We start from the raw sequence: 26,369 nt of genomic DNA, 5'->3' as shown, positions 1-26,369 counted from the left end.
TAAGGTAGAGTTATATAGATCTACTAAGCTTCAGACTCTCTCGGGCTGATTTTAAGATACTCTCTTTGTGTGCTTTACAGGACACAGTAGTGGCATGGAGGACTTACAAGAGAATGACTTTTTGCACATCCAGGTCTGGAGTTGGATAGCACAGAATATTGTTGGGGCCTAGGCCTCTACTGATCCTACATGTGGGATAACAGTGCATCACACTGTTTCAGTGCGAAGTTAGAAAATAAAATCTGCATTAAATTTGGTTGGTCTCACAATGAGTGATGAAACATTTTCCTCAAAAGACAATCACAAACATTCATGTCTGCAGTAGGAATTCAACCTGTAGTCTGGTGGTTGAAGAGTAACCACTCAGCCAACCACATAATGCCAATACAGACCACTACTGCTTTATCAGAAAATTCAAGGAAACTTCAGAAATACTATGCTCACGTACTCATTACAATAAAATCCAAGTATCAATGCTCCTGAAAATTTCATGCACATAGACCTTGACTATGATACATAAGTTTTGAAATGTGATAGTTCCAGCTAAATATGTATGCCATCATGAATTCATTGTTAAACCATTTTTCAACTGTTGATTTCATTCTTGTTAGCATTGATACAGTAAAGGTCTCTTGACATTTAACTTGTATCTAAAAATTTCCTGATGATATGTACAAGTGTAGAACTAATAGTTTTTTGTTGTTGTTTTAATACTGGAACTACTCTCGAGGAAAAAAACCAGTGTTTCATGAATCATGTTGTTGACTTAGAGAACCTTTTCCATCTTAAATGAATAGCAAGTTAGCTCATTATGTGTAGAAATAGTGCAGTTGTATCAGAAACACAGACTTTGTGAATATAGAGTTTACATATCAAACAAATAACATGCAGTGATTTTGAGTTTTACAAAAATAAACTGATTCTTTTATTGCAGTGCAGGGAAAAAGTTGTTCAAAGACTGATAATTATTGAAATATAGAATTTTGTTATTTGACAATAATGATAAATTATACAAATGTTCTTCACTGTATCATTACTTTGTAAATGCTTAAATAAATTTTATTTTCCTCAGGTTACCGTCTTCCCTCACCAGAGATGACACCTGACTGTGTTTATGAATTAATGTTGAGATGCTGGGATTATGATCCGGATCGAAGACCTCATTTTGAAGAAATTCGCTCAACTTTAGAAAATATAGCAGCAACTTATTTACAATGAAATTACATGTAAATTGTGTTAATTATATTTTAATGAAGAATATTAAAAGTCATTGACCATCTGTATAAAGAATGCATCCATTTGCTCCTTCCCATTTAATGGAGTTGTGCTTTCTGACTGATACCTGGTTGTTCATATTCAGTGGTCTTTGGTATCAAGTCTGAATTGGTGATTCATGATCAAATTCAGGAAGCAGAAAGAGAGGCAAAAACAGAAAGAAAAAAAGCTCAATTCTGTAAAATGCCATTTATTTCTATACTGTCTAGAGAAGTTTTTTCAACATTTTTTAAATCAAGTCATACTCTTGCCAAGCTATGAAACACTTGAGGCCAAATATATATTTTTTGTATTGATGCTATAAAAACAGTTGAAAAGAAAGAAATCAGCGTGGATATTTAAAACACTTATGCTCAATTACCCAAAAAGAATGGGAGTAACAAAATTCAGGAATTAATTTAGTTGTTTTCCCTCCCCTTAAACCTTTTTTGTGCCCTGTGGTTGAGAAACATAAGTTTAGAGAAATTGTTGTAACATAATAGGTCACAACTAGATATGCATTGAATGCCATAATTTTTGCATTTTCGGTATCACATCCATTTAATAGGAACGAATTCAGACTTGCTCACAATTCTGTATCATATATATCTGTACTGCACACGAGTGCCTTGTGAGGACAAAAACTACAGCCTTTGGTCGGGTATTCAGTCTGAACATTGGTAATCCATGTGGAACTATCTGAACATAGTTTTTGGAAATGTTTTATTGCTTTGACAGTGAGAAATGGTCATTGTAAATGTCGTTGAAGTTTAATCTGCTCAGAATTAAGGCTAATTCAGCATACTGAATGTTTAAAGAAAGCATTTTATTCAAAAAATCAGAAATGCAACTTGGTGAAAATTTTCAAAAATATAGCAATTTTGAAAATGACTCATCATTCTAGTAGGATATGTTATTGACAGAAATTATTATTAGCCATTTCTGAATTTGAAGTATTCAATTCAGAGAATATTATTTGATTATGCTCTTTTAGTATATAATTTATGTTTCAAGAATGCTTGAAACTGAAAAGATTTTCTATTGCTTTATCAGCAAGTATCTATCAAGCAATTACTTTTTTTTTGTCTTGTTTTTCTTCTGATGGCTGTGCAATGAATTTTTTTTTTTTTTTTTTTTTTTTTTTTTTTTTTTTTTTTCAGCATGCAAAATAGCTTGAGAAATATGATAGCTGCCTGTATCTCCCCAAGTCTAGCTTCTACCTCAATAAAAATCAAAGCGAATTTAAAAAGCAATAATCTCCATAATGTATGGTATTATACATAATACCTGTGAAGGTAATATACAGTGTATTATGGGAAAGAAAGGAAGGAAGAGGAACTTGATATAAAGTTTCTGTTGTTAGTATACAAATAGCTTAGTCATTAAGTTGTTCTGTCATAAGCTTTTATTTGCTTATGCTAGCATAAAATATGGATGTAAACAAGAAGCTGTTGAGAAGATAGCAGATTCGAGTATACTTTTCAAACCAATGAAACAAACTTGCTCTATTACAAGTTTGTGTGTGTACCAATCAAAGAACATAAGAATTGAATAAAGAAAGAAGAAATTGTTTTTCTGTAGGTGCCTTAATCTAGAAACTTTAGTCATCCTCACTGATTTCATATTTTTGACATATCTTTCAGTATGTATGTATATATATATTTGTTCTTGAACCCACTAAGTCTTACAAATTCAAAAATTAACTTTGCAGGTTCATAAGTTTTCACAAGTTTCTTTCCAGTCTTCAGGACATGTCCTGTGCTGTACGTCCAACAGTCATTTGTATTTTGGGATGCTGTGTTCACAGACTTTAAGAATGCTAGTTAAACCAAATTTTTGTGACAAGTAAGATTTTTGAACTTAACTGTTATTTTATTTTTCATTCTTTTTACCTAGGGCTACATTTGAAGAAAGGAATGTTGACCAACTTATTTGCTTGGGTGACAATTTGTAGTTAATCATAATTAAATAAAAGTGTATGTGTTATAATATATATTAACACAATGAAACGTTTATGAAGAAAATTTACATTTTTTTGAATCAGTTATTTTTGATACAATATAAAAAATGAAATATATGAATGTGATGAACAGAAATGTTAGCCTTTTAAAAAAGCATATGTATATACTTTATGTAATCAATCCCCCTCTTGTACAAGATGGACAAACTGATTGAAATTTTTTTTAAAATGTTAGTGCCATTTCTTAGGTTATAAAACTTATTTTCAAAGAATGCTTGAAAATAAGATTTTTGATCATTATTTGAAGATACTGCTTAAAATCAGTGTACATTTATATTCTTTTATTAGGAAAATGAATTGGCATTTTTTTTTGTATCATATAGTTGCCATTAAGAAGTTAAATGTATCATGAATCTAAAACTCAATAAAAAATTTTCTCATGTGATAATATATTAAGTAGGAATTATGTATTCATTTGTAAGTATGCACACATAGTATTATAATTCCAACTGGTGAACTCTTTATAAGTATTACAGATTTGCAAGGAGTTTAGGTTAGTAATAGCTTGAACTAAAAAACACCTCACAGCATTTGATGAAGCCATCATCACATAAACCTTTAATTTTACATCATGTCCACATCATACCACTGGAACATCACCCAAAGATAATTTCCTGGCATCAGCCTTCTCTAACTACACAAGGAATAGCTGATTACATACCTCATCTTCTGGTCCAAATACTGTAGATCTTGAGAATTCATCTCGTGACTGTCATTATTGCAATCTTCAGACATTGAATGCTTTTTTGTACTCTCTCTTTTCTTTTCTTTTTTATTCCAGTCAGTAAATTTATTCCCTTCTCTTAATTTAGAATTCATGATTGCATTACCAACTACAAATGGGTGATTCTCAGTGGGAAAGCCTGACAGTTCAGAAGTTCCCATGAATTCTTGCAGGCAAAATTTATTAACTGACTGCAGGTTTGACTCATCTATCAAAGCTGCAATCCCTGTAGAAGCAATGATGAATGTAATGAACCACTATAAGAAGAGACTTCTTCAATCATTCTGTGGCTAAGGAATGATGGATAACAGTGGCTACAGCACAGAGACGAGTCTGGATGTAGCTCGAGATAGTAACCGACTACCATGAATTCAATAAGTTTTTAGATGATACAAATGTCCAGTATCACATGCTGGTTTAAAAATTAAAAAACCTTTCAAGGTGTTACTATGTGGTATAACATAATCCATACCCACTGAAAAAATTGTGGACTAAATCCTGTTAAATGAGTAGAAGACTTGTTTGTTACTAGTACATGCTTGTTTATTTAATGGTACTGACACAACATAGAATGATATTAACTTATTAGCTGATATTTCGCTAATATTAACTGTTATTATATCCAGTATCTTCAGAGCACAACAATTTGGTATAGTCGTGGGAGCAGTTTACAATTTTTTTTAATGGGCAACACAAAGAACTAAAGTCCTGATTGCACCATCCATTGTTGGGTAAAGAGAGAGTAAAACCGATATTAATTAGATCTTAAAATGACTGTCTTCCAGATTTTTGGTAAATTGATGATTTGGAGTATGTTTTAAAGCTGCTGCTGATTCCAAAAACATTCTCTCTGACTTATGTGTAGCACTTGCTTTCTTCCATTTGATCCTGTGTGGAGGGGTATCGTGGTCTCTGTTAGACCCAATGCCATAATGATAGAGCTGGATGTATTTTTTATGTTCTCCAAGACAGATGTCAACATTTCTTCCTGTTTATCCATAGTAAGCCAGGTCACAAGAACAGGTCACTTCATATACTTCTGGATGTGATAAAGAGAGTTTGTCCTTCGTGAAGGGATGAGAGTTGCCAATTTGACATATGGTTTAAATATGGTGCATAGCTGATATTTATTAAACATTCTAGATATCTTTTTCAGATGTGCCTTGAAATGTATGGGAAGGTAACAGTTTTGCTGTAGTCTTGTGACTTTAGCAAATCAAAGCAATTCTTTTCTAATATTTTTTTTGGTGAAGTGATTTTTTAACAAAGGAGGAAGAATAATTGGGGGGGGGGGGAGCAGTACTTTAGCTAAATGTTTAGCAAATTTGTATGTGGGACTGTTTATACCACATATGGGCCAGATCCAGCCCTCTACTTCTTTTGATCCGGCCCTAATCTATTTCAGTGAAGTTTGTCTGATTCATGGTGGGAGAAAACATGGTGTGTTCTACTAACTCACATTAAGCTGACGTTATATGACTTGCACAAAACACACTATGTTTTCTTTAACCAAGGTCTCTTTCTCACTTTGACTAGTGGCATATGTGAACGTGTTACAACTTGTCAGTTCGGTACTTGCGTTGGTGTTGTGCTTTGTTCAGTGCCTACAATTGATGTTATGTTCTGTTCGGTGTCTGCATTGATGTTGTGTTCTGTTCAGTGCCTGTAGTGTAGAAGACAGTTCTGAATATCGCTTATAAATTTGAGACAGTGTCAGGGGTTATTGCAAAAAAAAAGAAAAGTAGATGCAGAGAATCGTCAATTTCAAGACAACTGGACGGAGGATTATTATTTTATTCTGAATAAAGGCTTGCTGTGCAACGAATCCGTCAACAAAGGAAGAGACACTTTACTTCGAGACATGTGGATCACCTCATGTCTCGAAGTAAAATTGATGACAACTACGAAAAGATGAAATACAGAAGTTGAAGAAGAACTTGGATACCCAGCAGTAAAAATGTTCAACAAGCAAAGAACGCAGCATCACAGCATTGTCGAAGCCAGCTTTGTGGTAAGCAAAAAAATTGCTAAGCATTCTAAGTCATTTGGTGAAGGAGAATTTATCAAAGAATGTCTGCTGGATGTTGCAAATATAATATGTCCTGAAAAGAAAAAAGGCTTCGAGGATATTTGTTTGTCGAGATGTACTGTTGTCCGACGGATAGAAATTATGGCTGATGATATCAAATCAAAAAAAGTTTAAAAGAGAAGATTTCTAGGTTGGAAGCATTTTCAATTGCTTTGGATGACAGCACCGATGCCTCCGATACAGCACAACTAGCAATATTTATTCGAGGAGTTGATGCACATTTCAACATCACAGAAGAATTATTGGCGCTTTGGCCCTTAAAAGGAACAAATACCAGTGAAGATATATTTGAAACAGTCAACACTTTGAGAGTTTTGGGCTTAAATGGAGTTCATTATCTGGCATATGCACTGATGGGGCCCCCTGCAATGGTTGGTGCACAGAAGGGATTTATTGGAATAGTTCATGAAAGAGCAATAGAACTACAGATCCATCTGGAAAATTTAACAAATTTTCACTGCATTGTCCAGCAACAAAAAGCTGTGTGCAAAATCGATTAAATTCACAAATGTTATGGAAGTTGTGGTAGCCAGTATTAACCTTTATTAAGTCACGTGCACTTAATCACCGCCAATTTAAGGAGTATTTGGCAGATCTATTTTCAGATTATGAAGATGTGTCTTATCATTGTGAAGTGAGGTGGTTGAGTAAAGGTAAAATGTTAAAACGATTTTATGATCTGAGACAAGACATAAAAGGAAACAGAATTAACCAAGTAAAAGATGATGAGTGGGTGTGTGATTTAGCATTCCTTGTAGATGTCACCGGATAACTAAATGAACTGAATCTTAAATTGCAAAAACAAGGACAATTGGTTCGTGAACTGCATGGACATGTCAAAGCTTTTTGTAATAAACTAAGATTGTTGGAAAGTCCGATAAGAGCTAAAAATTGTTATCATTTTCCTACTTTAGCAACTCATAAAAATATCCCTTATAATTGTTATGGAGATGAAATTTTTGATACAAGGTTTGCCGACTTCAAAAACAAAGACTCCACATTTGCTATATTTGCTCGTCCAATAGATGCTGATGTAAATAATGTGCCAGAAAACTTATAGATGGAACTTATTGAGCTACAGGCGGATTTAGTGCTAAAATCACAATTTAACAACATTGCTTTGACGGATTTTTATAAATTTTATTTGGTGGAAGAAAAAAATACAAATTTATGTGCCTGTTCAAGAAAAATCATTTGTCTTTTTGGCAGCACATATATGCGTGAACAGTTTTTTTTCGAGGATGAAATACAAGAAATCATCAAAAATTCGGACAAGAATAACGGATGTAAACCTCGAAAATTCTATGCGATTATCCTTAAGTAATATTAACGTCAATATTGATAGTCTCGTAGTTGACGTACAAGGCCAATCTTCACATTAAATTGTTATGTCATTCATTATATTATAAAATTTATGTAGAACTTTATACCGAAGCATTATATTATAAATAAATGAAATATGAAGTAGCAACTTGTTTTAATTTATTTTATTTAATAATTTGGTCCGGCCCTTGACTCGGAGACAGAATGATAATTTGGCCCCCGAACTAGGAAAGGTTGCCCATGCCTGGTTTATACTATCCACAAATGGGCATAGGGGTGTACCTTGTTTGTGAATTTTGATGCTCCATATATTATACGTTTTAATATGAAAAGGCTTCAGTTAGTCACTTCCATGACAAAAGAAATGGTTAATATTTTTCAATAATTTGCGAACTTTATTTTTTTGAGAGTTAGTACAATCATGATCTATGATTTGGTATGTAGACTGATCTTGTAAAAGTATATGCATTTTGCATTCATATTCTGCTAAATTCATCACCACAGTTGCATAACCTTTGTCTGCTTTAGTTATTTCAGTATTGTTATTACTATATAGTTCTTTTGAAGCACTGATTTATTTTTTTGGCATAGTTTTATTAGAGGTTTGGATTGGATTAAGGTGTCGGCTATATCCAAACAAATATTAATAGCCATTACTGAAGGCAAGTTGTAAATTCCCCTTCCAACAGAAAGCCATTATTTTTACTTTTGGAACTTGCTTGGGTGTAACAGCAAAGTTATGACAATGCACTAACAGCTTCATCCATTAAGGATACCAATGATAAATTGATGACGACACAATCTTGTTTTAATTGCAGTTGTTCCATAGCACTATGATGTTGGAGGATTTTAAATTTTTTCTGGTGCTGCCTTTTGATTTTAATGAATTTTTATTTGCCTTTGCGTCAGAGATGCTGTCAAGATAGCCCACAGTTCTGGGTTTAAAATATCACACAGTTCGTCATGTTGAGTGTTGATAATTGTGTTTTTGAGAGCTCCAATCTGCTCACCCATTTGTAAATACAGTGGGCTTTGGCCAAATGAAATGTAATTTTAATTTTCGACACAGTTTGGAATTATATTACCGCTTCAAGAAGGTTAACCTGTTTAGCTGCCATGCCAGTTTTAACTTGATACTTATCAAATTGTCATGCCTTGGGTATGATATCATCTCTGTTAAGAATTCTCAATTAGAGCACAAGAATTGTGACGGTACACAAAACAACAATTTGGTATATTTGACATCTGCTTTGGAGATCATAAAGAATACACCTTCACACAGGGTCAAATGAAAGAAAGCAGAACTGCTATACAGAAGTCATAAGTCAGATTGTTTTTGGAATCAGCAGTAGCTTTGAAACATACTCCACACCTCAACTAGTATGACTGTATCAATTTACCAGAAATCTGGGAGACTGTCATTTTAAGATCTAACTGGCACCATGGTGCCAGTTAGAACTTCAGTTTCCTATGTTGTCTGTTACAATTTTAACTAGTCTCACAGTTATACCAAACTGTTACTGTGACACACTGTTCTTGTGCTCTGAAGATGCTGGATATAATACCAGTGAAATATCAGCTAATAAGTTATAAATATTGTATATCAATACCATTAAATAAAAACTAGCTTGTTAAAGTTAAGCATATGCTCTGAGCTGATAAATTGTCAATGCCTCTTATTCTAGTGACAGTCAGCAACAACTGGACAGTGCAACCAGTGAAAAATTTGGCTACCTGCAATGCCAATTTTCACTGTGTTAAATATGGAGAAAACCACATAACAGCTTCCTGCAAACACTCATCTGAATGCACCAACTACAGTGGACTGCAGAGGGCACAAGCAATACTTGGCCACTCAAAAACCAGAAAGCACCCTCCCCTTCTCCCAACTCTACATCAAACCACTCAAGAATGTGCTTCGTATGCAGACTTGGTGGCATTAAAACCACCAGCAAAAGCCAAATCCCAGCCCGGACTCCATGAACAAATTTGTGAGACATACACAAACAATTGTTAATCAAATTCCCTACAGATTATGTTCAGTAATGCCAATAGTCCTTAAAACGAAATACATGAACTACAGGAATTTGACATACATGTTGAAAGCTTTCCCACTTGGTTATACTATAAATTAAAGGTGCCAAGAAATGATATTCTTGGTTTAATCTTTTATACAAGTGTAAGCAAAGAACGTTTGCACGTGAAGTGCCTTCACGACTGGGCAACTCGTATATAGAGGCTAATGACTTCATATCACTTGCCTTAGTATCCCATAATGCAAAGCACATATTCTTATCAACATGTATATGGACATCTGGCTCCCACTGATGAGACCTCAATAAAGGTTTAAACCTGTTGGGTTTAGACTGTCACTACCCTATCTGGGTAGTGACCCTTCCCATAATGCATAGCATTATACATGTCCGTAAGGATATGTGCTTTACATTATGGAATGCTAAGGCAAGTGATGTGAAGTCATTAGCCTCTACATATATGAGTTGCCCAGTCATGAAGTCACTTCATGCGCAAACTTTGTTTACACTTCGATAAAGGATTAAACCAAGAATATAATTTCTTGGCATCTTTAATGTATAACTTGACATACTACAGTCCTGATGCAAGCTTTATAAACAAGATGTAACTCCAACCCAAGACAGTGAAAGATCCCAACACAGTGTGTTGTGTGGGAATACAACCATCTTTGTCAAGCAGAATATAGAACACAATGAAATTGTAAATCCTACCACTACTAACACAGAAATCCTGGGGGGGGGGTTAATGCAGGGCCCCTGAAAATATAATCTGTATATAATTCTCCAAACAAACAGTTACTGGAAACAGGACTTAACTGTATTTCAAGACATTAAACAAGCAAAACCGTAGTAGCAGGAAACCTGAATATTAAGCACACAGCCTGGAAGCGTAGAATTATAAACACAATGGCAGAACCCTCAATAACTTTGCTGATGCCAAGCATCGTGATTATAGGATCTCTAGAACCCACATACTACAATGAGGCAGGGCTTCCTGATGTCTTTAACACACTAACAATACTACGAGATATTATACAACCAATACCAGATTACCTCAGCTCTGACCACAACCCAGTTTTATTCCAACCAGGTTCATAAGACAAAATATTCCTGACTGAGACAAAGTTCAACTGATGCCTGCATCATTATAAAGTACACACCTGGGTATGTTAAAATGTACCGAATGTAAACTTATAGAATATGCTGTTCATGCAACATATGTTATATAGGACAAACAGGATAATTGAGGGGACTGTGGGTTTGTAAAGCTGGTTCTGGTGATAAAATAAATCCTCGAATGCTGGATATATAGCATTTGACAATTTATCAATAATCAGGTAGCCAGATTGCCTCTAATTTGGAAGAGTGATCATGTATGCCAAGCTGAGAAGCCAGCTTTGGACAGTGCATGGAATATGTTCAAGGGGTGGAAGTTTTTTCACTTGGCTATGCTACCAATTATATATTTGGTTTAATCCTTTATCCAGGTGTAAGCAAACAAAGTTTGCACCTGAAGTATTTTCAGGACTGGAGCAACTCGTGGTAAAGGTGGAGTAAGTTCTGATCACTTGCCTTAGTATCCCCCATAATGCAAAGCACATCTCCTTGCAGACATGTATAATGCTATGCATTAAGGGAAGAGCCACTACCCAGACTGGTTTCGACCTTTATTGACTGTTTAAGTGCAGATCAATCTCCAAAAACTCGTGCAATCCCCCAACAATGAGCAACCCTATTTTTTTTGAGGTCTCATTAGTGATATGGCTTCTGCATTACTTCCACCTTAGTATCACCACCTCTGGGTCTGACTCCTACTGATGAGACCTCAATAAAGATCGAAACTGGTCTGGTAGTAGTCCTTCCCATTATACATGTCCGCAAGGAGATGTGCCTTGCATTATGAGAGATACTAAGGCAAGTGATCAGAACTTACTCCGCCTTTACCACGAGTTGCTCCAGTCCTGAAAATACTACAGGTGCAAAATTTGTTTGCTTACACTTCAATAAAGGATTAAATCAAATATATATATATATAATGTTCAAGGGATGTTTGAGAGTATAGTTTGTCTTGCTGAGTAATTTATCCATTTTTTTTTTATATAATAAATTGACAGATAAGTTAGATAATGAATATGGCTTCACAACTGGATAATTTAAATAAGCTGCCACCGTAATGTAACAGTCTAATGTGTTGTATGCACTTAAGGATGAAGAGGTTACAAGCGGTGTGCTACATTAACAGGACTGGACTGCAGGAAATTAATGAGCATAGGAATTAGGAGTATGCTAGTTCAGTGCTTTCCAAAGTTATGGATGTCAAGGCCCCCTTGAAAAAATTAATTTTTACGGCCCCCATCGAGGGAAAAAAAATCGTAATACAGATATATTATTATAATATTTATATTCAATGCAAAACATATGCAGCGAATATTGCAAAAATCAAATGCAAATATTACATTTTTAGCATCTTATATATACATTTGACATGGAACACTGTCTTAAAACATTTTAAATGGAACACTGTCTTAAAACATTTTAAATTTGCTTTCATTATTTCACGGCCCCCTCAATAAAAATAACGGGCCCCCAAGGGGGCTGCGGCCCACAGTTTGGGAAGCGCTGTGCTAGTTGACAGAGCTGAAGTTTTTTGTGGGTGATTGTCTAGTGAGAGACCACCATTTTACTTATTCGAACTTGAAGTGGCTTGAAAAAGTTAGGTTTCGTCTGTAGAGAAGTTATGATTTTATAACCCTTGTCTGGTCCACCACCATGATACTAAATCTGATATTATCAGTTTGCTACCTTTCACTGGACAGAGATGTAAAATATGCATCATTCACCAGAGATTTGGCTCACTGCACCTCTCTCTCTCTCTTCCCCCCCCCCCCCCCCCTCCATCACAGAAAGTTACAGATTTGATAATGTTCAGGCTATTAAACAAAATCCAACTAAGATCTGGCTGCATCCCAAAAGTTGACTGCAATAAAAGTTCCCACCAATGGCAGAAACAATTTCTGCTAAGGTGAATCATACTTCTTATTCTTTGTGCAGTTGCATCATTCTAGTACCATCTGAACAGACCTCATGCAGCTTATAATTAAGTTACAGGTAGAATTGTAGAGGAAGATGGTAAAGGTAAAGACAGTTTTTTAGTCTATGCAAATAATGTTAAGACAATTTGACAGATACCATTTGGAAAATTATTACATAAGTTGGAGCAAATGGGAATGGAGATGCAGTTGGTGGCATGGATTGGGGAGGGGAGCTAATAGACAGATAGTAGAGGGTGGGATATAGTGGAGTGGAATCAAGGTGAACGAGGGCAATTAATGGAGCACCCCAGGGCTCTATACTAGGACCACTACTCTTTAATTTTTACATTTGATTTTACATGATATGACAGAAGATTTGAGGGAGAATATTCAGTTGTTTGCTGATGATGCAAAATTGGGGAGAGGAATAGTTGATAAAGGTGATACAGATATATTGAAGTATGACTTAAATAAATTGGTAGTGTGGACAAAGGACAATGGTTGTCAATTGAATGTTGTAAAATGTCAGGTAATGTACTTTGGAATGATAAGGTGACATACTTGGAATGAATCTTATGAGGATAGGAGAAGATTTGTGGGTTACAGAAATTGACAGGTGGAAAAGGGGTAATGATTGTGATATATAAATTATTGAAAGGTTTTTACACGATTAATACAGAGGAAATTTTTCAGAACAGGACTGGTGGTAAGAGAACTGGGAGCCATCCTTGGATACTGAGCAAGGGTGTCGGGACTAGATTTTTTGCTTGGAGAGTGGTGAATGAGTGGAATAGGTTTCCTGAGTCTGTTGTGAGTGCTATGACTATGAATGAGTTCAAAGCAGAGTATGATAGATAATGTGTGTGCTTGGTATGATGTTTAGGGTCTCCCTTGATAAGTCCCTGAGTCTAAGAATTCAATGGAGTAGCCCATGATGGTACTAGATTACAAGAAATTGATGAGGCTAGGGATCTTGGGGGTGATGGTGGATAGAGATTTGAAATTCAGAGGTCATATAGAAAGAGTTGGCAAAACAGCTCAGAGGATTACCTGGATATGGAAGAAAATATTGACAGGTAAAGATAGGGAGGTTATTATCCCTCTTTATAAGGCTATAATTCGGCCACATGTTGACAACTGTGCACAGATTTGGTCATCTGCTTTTCTAGTGTTACCAGGAGGTTGTGGAGTGAATTTAGAGACTGGTAACCAAGCTCGTGAGAGGTCTGTGGAATGTTCCCTACGATGACTGTTGCAGAGTCTAGCCGACACGTAGAGGAGAGGGGATATGATAGAAACTTGTAAATTACTAAAGGGATTCTATGAGACTGACACAAAAGAAAATTTTCAATACATGAAGAGTAGGAGAAAACAAGAGGTCGTGTTTGGAAGTTATCTAAGAGTGTGGTTAGCAAGGGTATGTGGACTAGGTTCTTTACTTGGAGAGTGGTGAATGAGTGGAATGGATTTCCAGAGGTGGTTGTGAGTGCCCCAACAGTGAATAACTTTAAAGAGATGTATGATAGGTATTGTGTTAATGAATAGTGTGTGTCTGCTGCAATGAATCTTTTTTGACTCCATGGAATACCATTATAAATAATATTACCTTTTTCAAAAATCTATAACTTGCTTAAATAACTGTAATAAATTTAGTTTAATCCTTTATCCAAGTGTGAGCAAACAAAGTTTGCACCTGAAAGTATCTTCAGGACTGGGGTAAGGAAGTACAACACCAGGCAACTCGTTGCAAAGGTGGACCAAGCTAACATCACTCCTATCTCAGTATCTCCCATAATGCAAAACACACCTCCTTGCAGATATGTATAATGTTATGCATTAAGGGAAGGGCCACTACCCAGACTAGATTCGACTTTTATTGAGGTCTCTTCAGTGTAAGAAAGCATTAATTGCCTTCTGTAAGAGAAGGCAATTAATGCTTTCTTCTTTTTTCCGATGACTTTCATATCAAATTTGTTACAACAGTTAGTTAAGCTATTGAAAGTTTATTTTTCACTTGGTTAGACTATAATAAATTTAGTTTAATCCTTTATTCAGTAATTGATTTTAATCAATTAAGTAATTGATTTTAGGCATAATTTTTAGTTTTAATGAATAGAACAAATCAAATACCGAAACAGAGATTTAGTACAGCCAGCAGAGTAGCATGCTAGGTGCACACATTTATATGGAATTAGAGAAATCAGCAAAAATAAATGTTGAATTGTTTAAACCAGTTTGAACACTATATACTGCTTATAATAAGATACCATATATCAATATCAGAACCATATTAGAAAAAACGTAATGCTATTAGAATGTGTACGCTGTTTCAAAATAAACAGAATGAAAGTTGAAAAATTACACGCTTGAAAGCAAACCAACAAACAATGTACTTAGAATTGAGAAATAAGAGCTGATCAAATTAGATATAATTAATCAATTTGCAAGGAAAATACTGATAGAGTAGTTACTTTAGAATCTGTCAGCAATCATCTGTCATATCATAGCCAGTTGAAGCTACTGTTAGTTACAAAGTAAATCTAATAAACCAAAATGATGGTTACATAACCATGAAGTTTCTTGATTTGGGCAGAAAACTGCTGTTTTATGGCTTATTTTCCTGCTCTCTCATTTTATCATGAAAAGCGCTGGGGTTATGATGACTTTAATAAACACCGATCTCAGATTCTTCCATACTTTTAATGTATTAAGTACATTAAATTTTTTCTATTTATTCATTGAATGAATTTTGAAAATCATTGGTTATCAAGATGATACTATCTCATATGCAAACTTTCAGACATTTTTAAAGCACCCATAGAAAAGAAGTAATAATATTGAAAAAACAAAACTTACAAGGTATACAAGAAAATATGAAAAGTTTCTTTGACAGAATCTACCATATCTAACACAATTTTGATAGGCCACTGCATGATCATGCAACTTAGTAAAGACTTTATAATATTAGTGTTCCTCAACCTGGAGGATAATAGTCAGGTGATTTAAAAATATTAATGAGAAAATTTGTTTTAAATTAATAACAATCATTGTTAAAGCTACACTTTAATACACATTTTAGTTTTAAATAACTGGAATTTAATATTTTCATCTTATTCTGACCTGGGTCTTTCAAACTGTAGCCTTGTTTATTCTTTGTTAACAGCACTTATTTCTGTGTTTAGTGTCAACAGCAGTATTTTCTATTGGTAAAGATATAGAAAGATGCCTAAATTTGATACAATCTTGATGTTCCATTGCTTCTTTTATTGTCATTTTGAAGGCATCATCAATACCTAAAAAAAAAATAGTTTTTTTAAGAAAGTTTTTTTACCTTGGGTATAATATATGTTAAACATAGCAAGAAATTTTACCACGTAAGCAAAACAAAGTTTTGTGCGTGAAATACATTCACGTCTCAGCTTCTTGTATATAGAGGCTAAATGCTTCATATCACTTGCCTTAGTATGTATCCCATAATGCAAAGCACACCCCACCTTTCAAGCATGTATAATGCAATGCATAATGGGAAAGGGTCCATTAGGCATTGCACTATCCAGACCGGTTTCGACCTTTATTGAGGTCTCTTCAGTGGGAGCCAGACCCAGGAGAGATACCAAGGTTGAAGTAATCCAGAAGTCATATATATCTCATATACAAGTAGACAAAAGATGCTTGACCTTGAAGGTCAAGTACCTAGCTACAGCATCGACAGTCTCATTTCCCTTAATCTCAACACAGCTTTGAATCCATCTTCCATAACTGGTGTTCTCAAACAACCTGTACCACACACAGATTATCAGACAAAAACTTCTATCCCAGTGGCGGCTATCTTAGAACAAAGAGATTGATGCATGTTTCTGGAGCTCTAGAATGTATTTTAGTGCAAGCTTTATCACATACAGCTCAGCTGTAAAGCTATTACACTCTAGTAGGATTTGTGCAAATTATTGCTGGAAAGACAGCAGAAGATTCCACTAGGTCATTCGATTTTAAGCCGTCTGTGTTGGCATGCACAAATCAGAGTATTCAGTTCTATGGGCTTTGAAGAGCTGCTGATAGATGACAGGAGGGTGGACAATTTTGGTAGCCTGCAGCATGCTGATATGTATGATTGACACGGTGGAAGTGAGTTTGATGGCATCTGTGTAATCTACTGCTATTTCTAGCAGGAATTTTATTTTAGTTGTATATAGCAGAAACAGCTGTTAGCATTGAAACAACAAAAATGGTTCATTTGCCTTGATATACAGACTAGGAATATGCGACATGCTCCAGTTGTAATTCTGATGGCTTCATGGTGAATTGGGTATAACCATCTCAACATGCTCTCCCTGACAGAAGCATAGACGTGAGACGTGTAGTCAAGTTTTGATCTCATCAATGCCCTGTACAAACAAAGCAAAGAACATCTGTCAGCACCTCAGTGGGTAAAAGAAAGGATGCATAGAATGAGCATTGCTTTATAGCGCTTGTCTCGTAACAGACATAAGTGAGGGATAAAACTGAGTTTACTGTCAAATATCATTCCAAAGAGCTTAGCTTCCGATGTAACTGGGATTAGTAATTGTCTTAGATGGAGTGTCGGGTCAGGATGAAGACCAAATCTGCAAAAGGCAAGAGAGACTGTCTTCTGCTATGAAAATCGGAAACTATTTGCAACCACCCCATTTTGAAAGATGATTAATGGTTTGCTGCAGCTGTCTTTCTATGATCCTCATATTACATGAGTGAGAGAAGATGGTAAAGTCATCCAAATATAAGGTTGATTGTAAAAAAGCATGACATTTAAAACAGAACCTTGTTGGACTCTCTTCTTGGAAGAGATGGAAGAGGGCAGTTCCCAATTGAACTCAGAAGATTCAGTTAGATAAGAAGCTTTTGATAAAGAGAGAGAGAGATTCCCTCTAAGATGAAAATTATCTGTGCCTTTCAGTATTCCAAATTTCCAAGCAGTGTCATATTCTTTTTCCATATCAAAGAAAACCAAAAACCAATACTGAATGCTTGTGTTTTAGGAAGGCTTCTCTAATGGATGCTTCCAGCCAGACTAGAGGATCAGTAGTAGAATGATATTTTTGGAAGCCAGGTTGTTCTGGAAAAAAAGGTTGTTTCTCTCTAGAAACTATAAAAGATGAAGGCTAATTTTTTTTACCCCAGAATCTTGCACATGCAGCTGGTCAGAGCAATTGTCAGTAGTTATTTGGTGATTTGAATCATTTCCTAGCTTTGGAAAGCCAATTATACTTGCCTTTTGCCAGATATCCAGAAATATGCGCTCACGGAAAATTCTGTTGTAAAGGTACAATATTTGGTACATGGATGACGGTGACAAGATGTTTTATCATCTTGTAATAGATATTGTGTATAACATCAGTCAGATGTCGTTTAAGCAAAGCAGCTTTTATTTCTTGTTTTGTGAATGGCTTGTATTCTTCAGTAAATTTCAAGGAAAACTAAATTTGTTGTTTTTCTCAAATGTGACGATTGTTTTCAAGAATAGAGAATCAGTGGGTGGTATATCTCTCCTTTATTTTAGGGATTTTTTCCACAGACTTCTTTAGTATTCACTGTTCTTCTTATGCTGAAGGTATATTGGATCCAGATTCCTTTTGGCTCTGATGTTGGATGTGTCTTGCTTCACTGTATTGGGAATTGCAGTTGTGCCAGCTTGTATATTATACTCTGTCCTCTGATTCACTGCATCCCTGATGGAAGAGCTGACCATTGCAGAATTAAACGATGAGAAGGTGAGCCACTCAGCTTATTCAGTTTTCCATCATGACATCTGTGATGGAGTTAGGAAGGTGAATATCATGGGAAAGTGATCACCCAAATAAATTCTTGTCAGTTTCCCATTTGTTTGCTTGAGCACTACCCAAAGAGTTGTGTCAATTTAAATTTCCCATTAAAAGTAAGGGAGATGGTAACTGCAATATGACAAGGTCATCGAGAGATATCTGTGGCAGGGAGGGACACATGCAGCATACTGTTAATAGTTCCGACCGAGTCAGAATTAAAAAAATTTGCTTTATTAAAAATATTATTTGAAAATAAAATCCATTCTTCTATTTTTGCCACAGAAATATCGCATGCAAGCATACAATTTATCTGTAGCGACACTGCACGTTGAGCAGTATCAGATTCACTTATTATGTGCAGTGACAGGTGCAAACGAATATCGGCGAGTCTAGCCGCAACTGAACGAATGTGATAATTCTGCCACTGCGTTAGATCTCAGTGCATTTGTTTCGTGTAACAATAATTGAGAAAATATAATTCTTTTCATATTTTCAATAGCGACACGTCATAATTCAGCCTTGTACCTATAATAAATAAATAATTATATGTTATTTTAACAGAATAAAATAAGATTTACCAAAAATATTTCACCCTCACCATGAACACACACCAATAATAAAAGTTTTATATCTCACAGAAATAACATGCGCAAGCATACAATTTACCCGTAGCGACACTGCAGACCTCATCATAAGCTGTAACCTTTAACATGTTGTATTGCATTATGTAATGCAAGCATTGTTATTATTTATAAACACAAACAAAATTTAATTTTTTCGTTTTTTCCTCGAGGGTGCTGCAGTGTCACAGTGCTTATGTACAAGCCACCACTGGACTGAGTGTCCGACAACAACTGCTTCTATGTTCTATTGAGAGACTTGCTAGAAAGGAATATGTTCTATTGAGAGACTTGCTAGAAAGGAATATGGTTGCCCATGACGATGGCGACTCCTCCATCAATAGGTCCGATGAATATCTGCCACCAATGATGAATGGTGGCAGTATTTTTTAATGTCAAATAATCTCTCAGCTATGTTTCCTGCAGGAAGAAACATTTCGGTTTATACTTCTGCAAGAGGGCCTTGATGTCATTGATGTTTTTATGGAATCCAAGACAATTCCATTGTAGGAATGTTTCCATTATTTCTTTCTGGTGGTATCATCTTGGGTATGTTGAGTAGTTTTGCTTTCAGTAGTCTTGGCTTTTTTTTTCTTTCTAGAGAAATGATGATGGCCAGTATCCATCATCTCCTCTTCATTAGAAAAAATATTATTATTATTATTCCTGACACCTCCAAGGAGTCCGAAGACTCATTGCGGGAGGATACCTACAACTGTCTCAACCACTACATCGAACCTCTACTATGAATCAACGCCATCTATCGCCCACCACAACTAGTATTTTTTGTCTGTAAATTGCGTGTGTTCTGAAGGGCCGATTTGTCTGTATGCGTGAAAAACCCGAGTTTCCGGGAGAAAAAACCCTGCTACCTCCGTATGAGATTGGCTAACTCACCTTCGATTGAAATCGTCCAGATAAAGATTCCTCCCATCACGACGAGAATCGAACTTAGGCCTATTCCAACCGAAGGGCACAATGTACCATCATTCTTCCAATTGCACTACGGAGATGACGTTATCCAAGACATCATCATATTGTACTCCTAGGGCACTAAGTACATGAATCATATTATCTTCTTCAGGGGGAACAGAAGTAGCCATGCCATGTATTAGAGAGTCTCAAGGTTTGTCTTTTATCCTCTGTAGTGCACATTCCAATATCTTTTTTATTAGTGGATTTTCTTGTAGCAGGAGCATCTTTGGCATGTCATCAGTAGTGAGTTCATACCAATTGTCTCTTTCATTCAGTCGAAGGAGATAGAAAGAAGGTCATGTTTTTCAGGATGTTATAATTGTTTGAAGACAGTATCAACATATGGGTTTGGATCCCTACTGACACTTTTTTTTTCCAGCTGCCTTCTCAGCGTAAGAGGGTTTACTAGATACTGTCACTTTTGTGATATATTGCTTTGGCATGCTCATGAGTAAACTAGATGGGCATTTTCACAATTAGGGCATTTTGATGGTCCATTCTTGCAGTCTTTCTTTATATGGTCTTTACTGCCACATTGAGCACAAATGGCAGAGCCATGACAGGCAGTTTAAGATGAACATACTTCTGACATTTAAGGCAGTGCAAAGGGGATAGAGCCTTACTGGGTAAGTGAGATAGCCTCCTTTGACAGATGTTGGTGGTTTTGGTTTGTTAAATGTAAGGGCGGTGTTTCTGGCAGGAACCAGGTAACCATCTCTATGTATAAGTATTCTCCTGATCTTTCATTTTGGTATATTGAGGAGATCCTACTTCAATTTTACACCTCTGGAAAAGTTTAAAGTTTTGTGGGGGGGGGGGGGATACTTATAATTGGTATTCCTCTGACAGAGGTTGCATGAGGTACCTTTTCTGATTGTGTCTTAGCAGATGCTTCGATGAGTATATCTCCTGAACACAGCTTCTTTACATGGAGATCCTGTGACATGTTTTGAAGAGAATGTTCCTCTGTTTTATGTATTATCAAGAAAAGTGATGTATTTTGCACTTTGATTTTGCACTTTTGATGTTTCTGCTTCTTATTCTTATTTTCAATTGGTGTTTTGTATAGTTACATGACATGTTTGGGCTTGTTAAAGATTCCAAATAACAAGAAAATGAAGTATTCATTCTCAGGAGGATTTTATTTCAGTGCTAGTTCTTCTTACTCACCATGGAGCCACACATAGATAGCCAACCTCTGGAAAGCAGCGACTGCACTAAGGAGTGGAACACCAGAGGTACTACCCCACATGCTATATGGACATTTCAGCAAGCCTTGGACTTTGTTCCCAGACCATGGAGAAGGATACCTTTGGGCAAGCCTACTAGCTAACTGATCCTGGTTGAGCCACCAGGACCACCATCTTACTGAAGCTAAAGTGATGTGATACTACCTGATCTCCCTTTCCATATATCCATGGGTTTTACCACATGAAATATGTGGCAGCAAGGTGTTGGATCTCAGTGATGGTCTGTAAGACAGAATAGTAATAAACACTCAGGAGAAGTACAGTGAAGAATATGGGAAGGAAAGCATGAAACATATATGGAGGCAGATGACCACAGTATCCTACAGTGCATAACAAATATATACTTCTGAAAGGAAGTATCCTATTATAGGGGAAAAATTAATATTAGAAGTCACAAAATGATGTATCACTATATTATTAAAATACTCTTGATTAGAGATGTGAAAAGATTTTTTTTTCACATTATTAATTAGATAGTAGCGATCTAAATACTGATTCCTGCAGCACACATGAATGAAAACAGTATAATATACTGTAATAATAGTCAGGAATTTTGTACCATTCCACTTCTAAAAAGACCAACAGCTGTTTGTGTACCAATGATGGATGCACTAATCTGATCTTCACAAGGTTAGTGCAGGTCATATTTAATAGATAATTTATGAGATCTCTATTCTTTTGGTTGCTTTTTCTTACAAGGGAATGTAACACACACCTACAAAAGACGAGAATAAATGACCATTATGGAAAATATGTTTTGCAGTATTTTTCACACACTATTTATAGAAGACTGCCAATAATGAATTTTAGACATTTGATAAAATGCTCTATAAAATAATTTGAAATTTAAGTAATGTTTTCATTGCCGAAATGAAGCTTATTAGCTCTTTATATTTAAGTAATTTGAAATAATTACTGTAATCCTTTGAACAAAAATTTACCTTCACCACTTTTGGCTGATGTTTCAAAATAGAGTGCTCCTAATCCATCTGAAAGCTGTTTAGCTCTCTCAAAATCCACAGCACGTTTATATTGTAAATCAGATTTGTTTCCACAAATGCTTAAAAGAATGCCAGGTTCAGCATTTTTTTTTACATCTGAAATTAAAATATATGTTGAAGTTAGAAGGATTTCTTGATACTTAATTTATTTCATTAATTATTTTCATCTGCATGAACAATAACAAAAAAAAAAAAAAAGAAGTTATGTTTAGTGAAGTGAACTTTGTTTTCCTTTTTATTTTTCAATAATTTATTATAACAATTTCCACATGTATTTATTTGGGTTGCTCTTTTCCTCCATTCAAGGATACAACAAAAAAATGGATCTACAGTCACAAGAAAGTACATATAAATTAAAGATAGAAATTATATACTTGGTTTAATCCTTTATCTAAGTGTATGCAAACAAGTTTGTACCTGAACTATTTTCAGGACTGGGGCAACTTGTATAAAGAAGCTAAGACTTCACATCACTTGCCTTAGTATTCCATAATGCAAAACACATCTCCTTGCAGACATGTATAATGCTATGCATTATGGGAAGGGTCACTACCCAGACCAGTTTCGACCTTTATTGAGGTTTATTGATGAGACCTCCATAAAGGTCGAAACTGGTCTGGGTAGTGACCCTTCCCATAATGCATAGCATTATACATGTCTGCAAGGAGATGTGCTTTGCATTATGGGTTACTAAGGCAAGTGATGTGAAATCTTAGCTTCTTTATACGAGTTGCCGCAGTCCTGAAAATAGTTCAGGTGCAAACTTGTTTGCTTACACTTGGATAAAGGATTAAACCAAGTATGTAATTTCTTGGTATCTTTAATTTATAGCATAGCCAAGTGGAAAAACTTCCAACAAGAAAGTACATAGAACCAAACCTAGTGATGTTAATAAATCGGAAAGAACTTGCTGACCAGCTGATAAATAATCTTGCTGCCACTTGCTCTTCCAAATCCTGCCTGAAGGGAGTCTAAGTACAGTGACATTCAGGGAGAAGCATTTCAATGCCACAAATTTGTATTTCCATGTTCAGTGTTATTTCTGCAGCTGTTTCAATGATTCATATCAAAGTTTCTGGAACAAAAACTGCATGACACTGGAATTCGGATAAATAATTTACTGACTAAAATTAATTATTTACAAGTCAATATTTTGCCAGTTCAAGCTAGCATTATCAAAGCCAATTTAACAATACACAGCCATGAAGACAGGGAATGAAATTATCTCAAGAACAAGGACAGTTGCATGCATGGAACCTTATAGTGGCACTCTTCAAGATAATCTTCTGTTATTAATGCTGTTGGAAGAATTACGGCAGTGGGTCAAAATTAATGCAAAATCAGAGCATCAGTTCTATTGGAATTAACTGCAATAGAACTGATGGTGCAAAATTGTTTATTTGCATTCTAGTATACACACACACACACACACACACACACAAAAAAAGAGTGATAATGTATATAGTGATAGCAAATGAATGTTTCCACATCCACTTTACCTAACAGTTTTAGGAAGCTTTTTTTTTTTTTTTTTAATTGTTATGAAAAGTAAATTATACTTCACAAGAAATTATATTTTGGTTTTTGTCCTATTTTACCAAACTTTTGTTTGTTCATGCTTGGGTAGAATAAGGATGTAAATAAGAACATAATGTTCTTTCTAAGTATCTTCATATGCAAACTTTGTTTGCTCATGCTTGAAAAAATAAGGATATAAAGAAGAAGCACCTGAGAAGCATCCTTCACCTAGCCATTTAAGTCTTGTGTCATATGGCAGGTGGTGTGCTAAATGGGATGACCCCTGCAACTCATATTCTTTTTTCCCATGCTTTGACTACTGTTTCTATTCTCTGGATCCAAACAGCTACCCAAGTCAAGTTGCAGAAATATTTTCAACTGGAATGAAAGCCTTTATCCCCATTTTATTAAAAATCGGCAACAATTGTCCAAGTTGTCAACAGGCATGCAGCAAGTCATTAAAAATTCAGAAAAATCATAAGTAGCTGAAGGCCAAAACTTGCATGCAGAATGATAGACAAAATACCTGTTGTTTGTAGGTGTGTACATATTTTATAAACTGCTAAAAAGGCCTTGATGAGGCCACATAAGAGGAAATTTGATCACCTAGTATTTCAGGGGGGGATGAGAGATTTTAGAGTATACAGAGAAAAAAAAATTAAAATACTGTCAGAGTCTCTGGAATGTTGAGTATGAATAAAGATTGAAGGAATGCCATCTGTTGAGTCTCGTGGGGGTGATATGGCAAGATTAAAAGATGTACTTTCTCATAGGACAAGAAGATCACAAAGGAAGATGAGCAAGGAAGATCAAGTTTTCTTGCTTGAAGAGTAGTGAAGTTGCTTGAAGAGTAGACTTCCCATGAGTCATTTGACTCATGGGAAGTCTTTGTGGAAGTCACTTTATGGAGAAACCATCTACAAGAGATTGTCATCCTATAGTACTGTGGATGGCCTATAAACAACCTGTTCACATTTGATCTGAAAACTTGTAGATTGTATTCCTTGTGAAAAGTGCGATGGGAGACTGTTCTGAAGGACAATGGTGAAAGGATGAACGAAGAGGAATTTGTTTTGTGGGTTACGAGTTGGACTGTGAAAACATTTATTGCGCCTCCGTAGCGCAATTGGAAGAACGACGGTACATTGCGCCCTTCGATTGGAATAGGCCTAAGTTCGATTCTCGTCGCGTCGGGAGGAATCTTTATCTGGTCGATTTCAATCGATGGTGAGTTAGCCGATCTCATACGGAGGTAGCAGGGTTTTTTCTCCCGGAAACTCGGGTTTTTCATCCCGCATACATACAAATCGGCCCTTCAGAACACACGCAATTTACAGACAAAAATTACTAGTTGTGGTGGTGTTGGAGGTGGGCGGTAGATGGCGTTGATTTGTAGTAGAGGTAAGGTTGTAAGACAGTTGAAGATGTCCTCCCGCGATGAGTCTTCGGACTCCTTGGAGGTATCAGGAATAATAATAATAATAATAATAATAATAATAATAATTGACTGCTGCACATGTTTGGATGGAGCAGACAGAGAGTGAGGGAATTATTGATGTGATTCTGGTGAACAGCTGCCATAGAAGCTTTTATAGAAGACTCAAACTGTGGAAACCGAATGCCTGTGTGAAAGTGAGTGAGTGAGTGAGTGAGAGAGAGAGAGAGAGGGGGGGGGGGATCATCAATCAATCTAACTGCTCTTTTCTATATTGAATCCAGTATTTAGGGAGCTCTTAGGGATACATCCCAGATATGGAAGCAGTATTCAATGGTCAGGTGGATTTGTGATGTGTATAGGGTTAGGAGCTTTGAAGTTAAATTAATGCCTTCAGTGAAAGAGAAGACCTAATTTTTTGGTTGCCAAGGAGGCAATATTTGTGATAAATTGTGATAATTTGTGATAATCAGAATAGCACAGGCAATGCTTGTGCCAAGAGTGACTTGAGGTTAGAGTTATCCCAAGAAGATACATCTCATATTGAATGGAGATTTGGGTATTGTCAAGGATGAGATTAGAAGAAAAAGTTTTTTTTTGTGTGTGGGAAATAATGAAGAGCTGTGTTTTGCTAACATTGAAAAAGTGGAGCTGGTATTTTGGTAGAGTAACAACTGAAGAATACATAGCACAATTTAGAATAATATTTTGTCAAGGTATTTGTTATAAGTAATTTTTTATATAAGTGATCTTTTCCTAGTTTCAGAAGTGGGCAGAGTAACTAAAAGATCAAAGTAATCAAACTGCAAGTGTTAAAAATAAAACAGTTTTTCATCACTTGTCTTAACACAAGCTTTATTAACAGAAAAATCAAAAGGACCTCAAAACATAGGATTGCTGCTGTATAACACAGAAATATCAAATTATATATCAGTTGTGCATCTGTGGTGTGGTAGTTAATATTTCAAAGATGATATTTTGGTTAATGCTGTTGAAAGATTGGGTAGATGAAGATATGACCCTATATACTAGATGGATTTGTTAAGATGATATGCTTTAGCAATTCAGTGAAATTTTATAATTGCGATAAAAGTATTTGGGAATATTCTGAAGGGCTATTTTAAAAGATTAGAACACTGTTTTTTCACTGTGTGGTTATTTTGTTTTAATTAAGAAATATGAAGATAATATACTAAATTTGGATGGAACATTATATGATAAGTGTCTAGCCAGCTATGTATGGGATGCAATTTATCTCAGAATAATCAGAATAGCACAGTGACAAGCTGCCATAGGA

At 35.6% G+C, this 26,369-nt stretch overlaps 2 protein-coding genes across 2 annotated transcripts in view; one reads left to right on the top strand and one right to left on the bottom strand.

Moving 5' to 3' along the window:
- LOC150098091 (tyrosine-protein kinase Fer-like) overlaps window positions 1-3,662 on the top strand; it is a 222,119-nt gene extending 218,457 nt beyond the window's left edge. The window contains exon 18 of the mRNA XM_090406102.1: window positions 1,073-3,662. Coding sequence (XP_090262228.1) covers window positions 1,073-1,218 — 146 coding nt within the window. The 3' untranslated portion in view covers window positions 1,219-3,662. The remainder of the gene's footprint in view (window positions 1-1,072) is intronic.
- Window positions 1-26,369, bottom strand: part of LOC150098090 (ras-related protein Rab-1C-like) — a 134,423-nt gene that overhangs the window by 37,405 nt on the left and 70,649 nt on the right. The window contains exons 5-6 of the mRNA XM_090406680.1: window positions 22,060-22,215; window positions 15,596-15,768 (exon numbers count right to left, since the gene is read on the bottom strand). Coding sequence (XP_090262806.1) covers window positions 15,632-15,768; window positions 22,060-22,215 — 293 coding nt within the window. The 3' untranslated portion in view covers window positions 15,596-15,631. The remainder of the gene's footprint in view (window positions 1-15,595; window positions 15,769-22,059; window positions 22,216-26,369) is intronic.

The sequence above is a fragment of the Typopeltis vanoorti genome, chromosome 16 (assembly GCF_054136105.1).
Source record: "Typopeltis vanoorti isolate ZY-2024b chromosome 16, IOZ_Tvanoo_1.0, whole genome shotgun sequence".
NCBI lineage: Eukaryota > Metazoa > Arthropoda > Arachnida > Uropygi > Thelyphonidae > Typopeltis > Typopeltis vanoorti.
The sequence above is the reverse complement of the archived record's forward strand: the minus strand, read 5'-3'. Positions and strand labels throughout refer to the sequence as shown.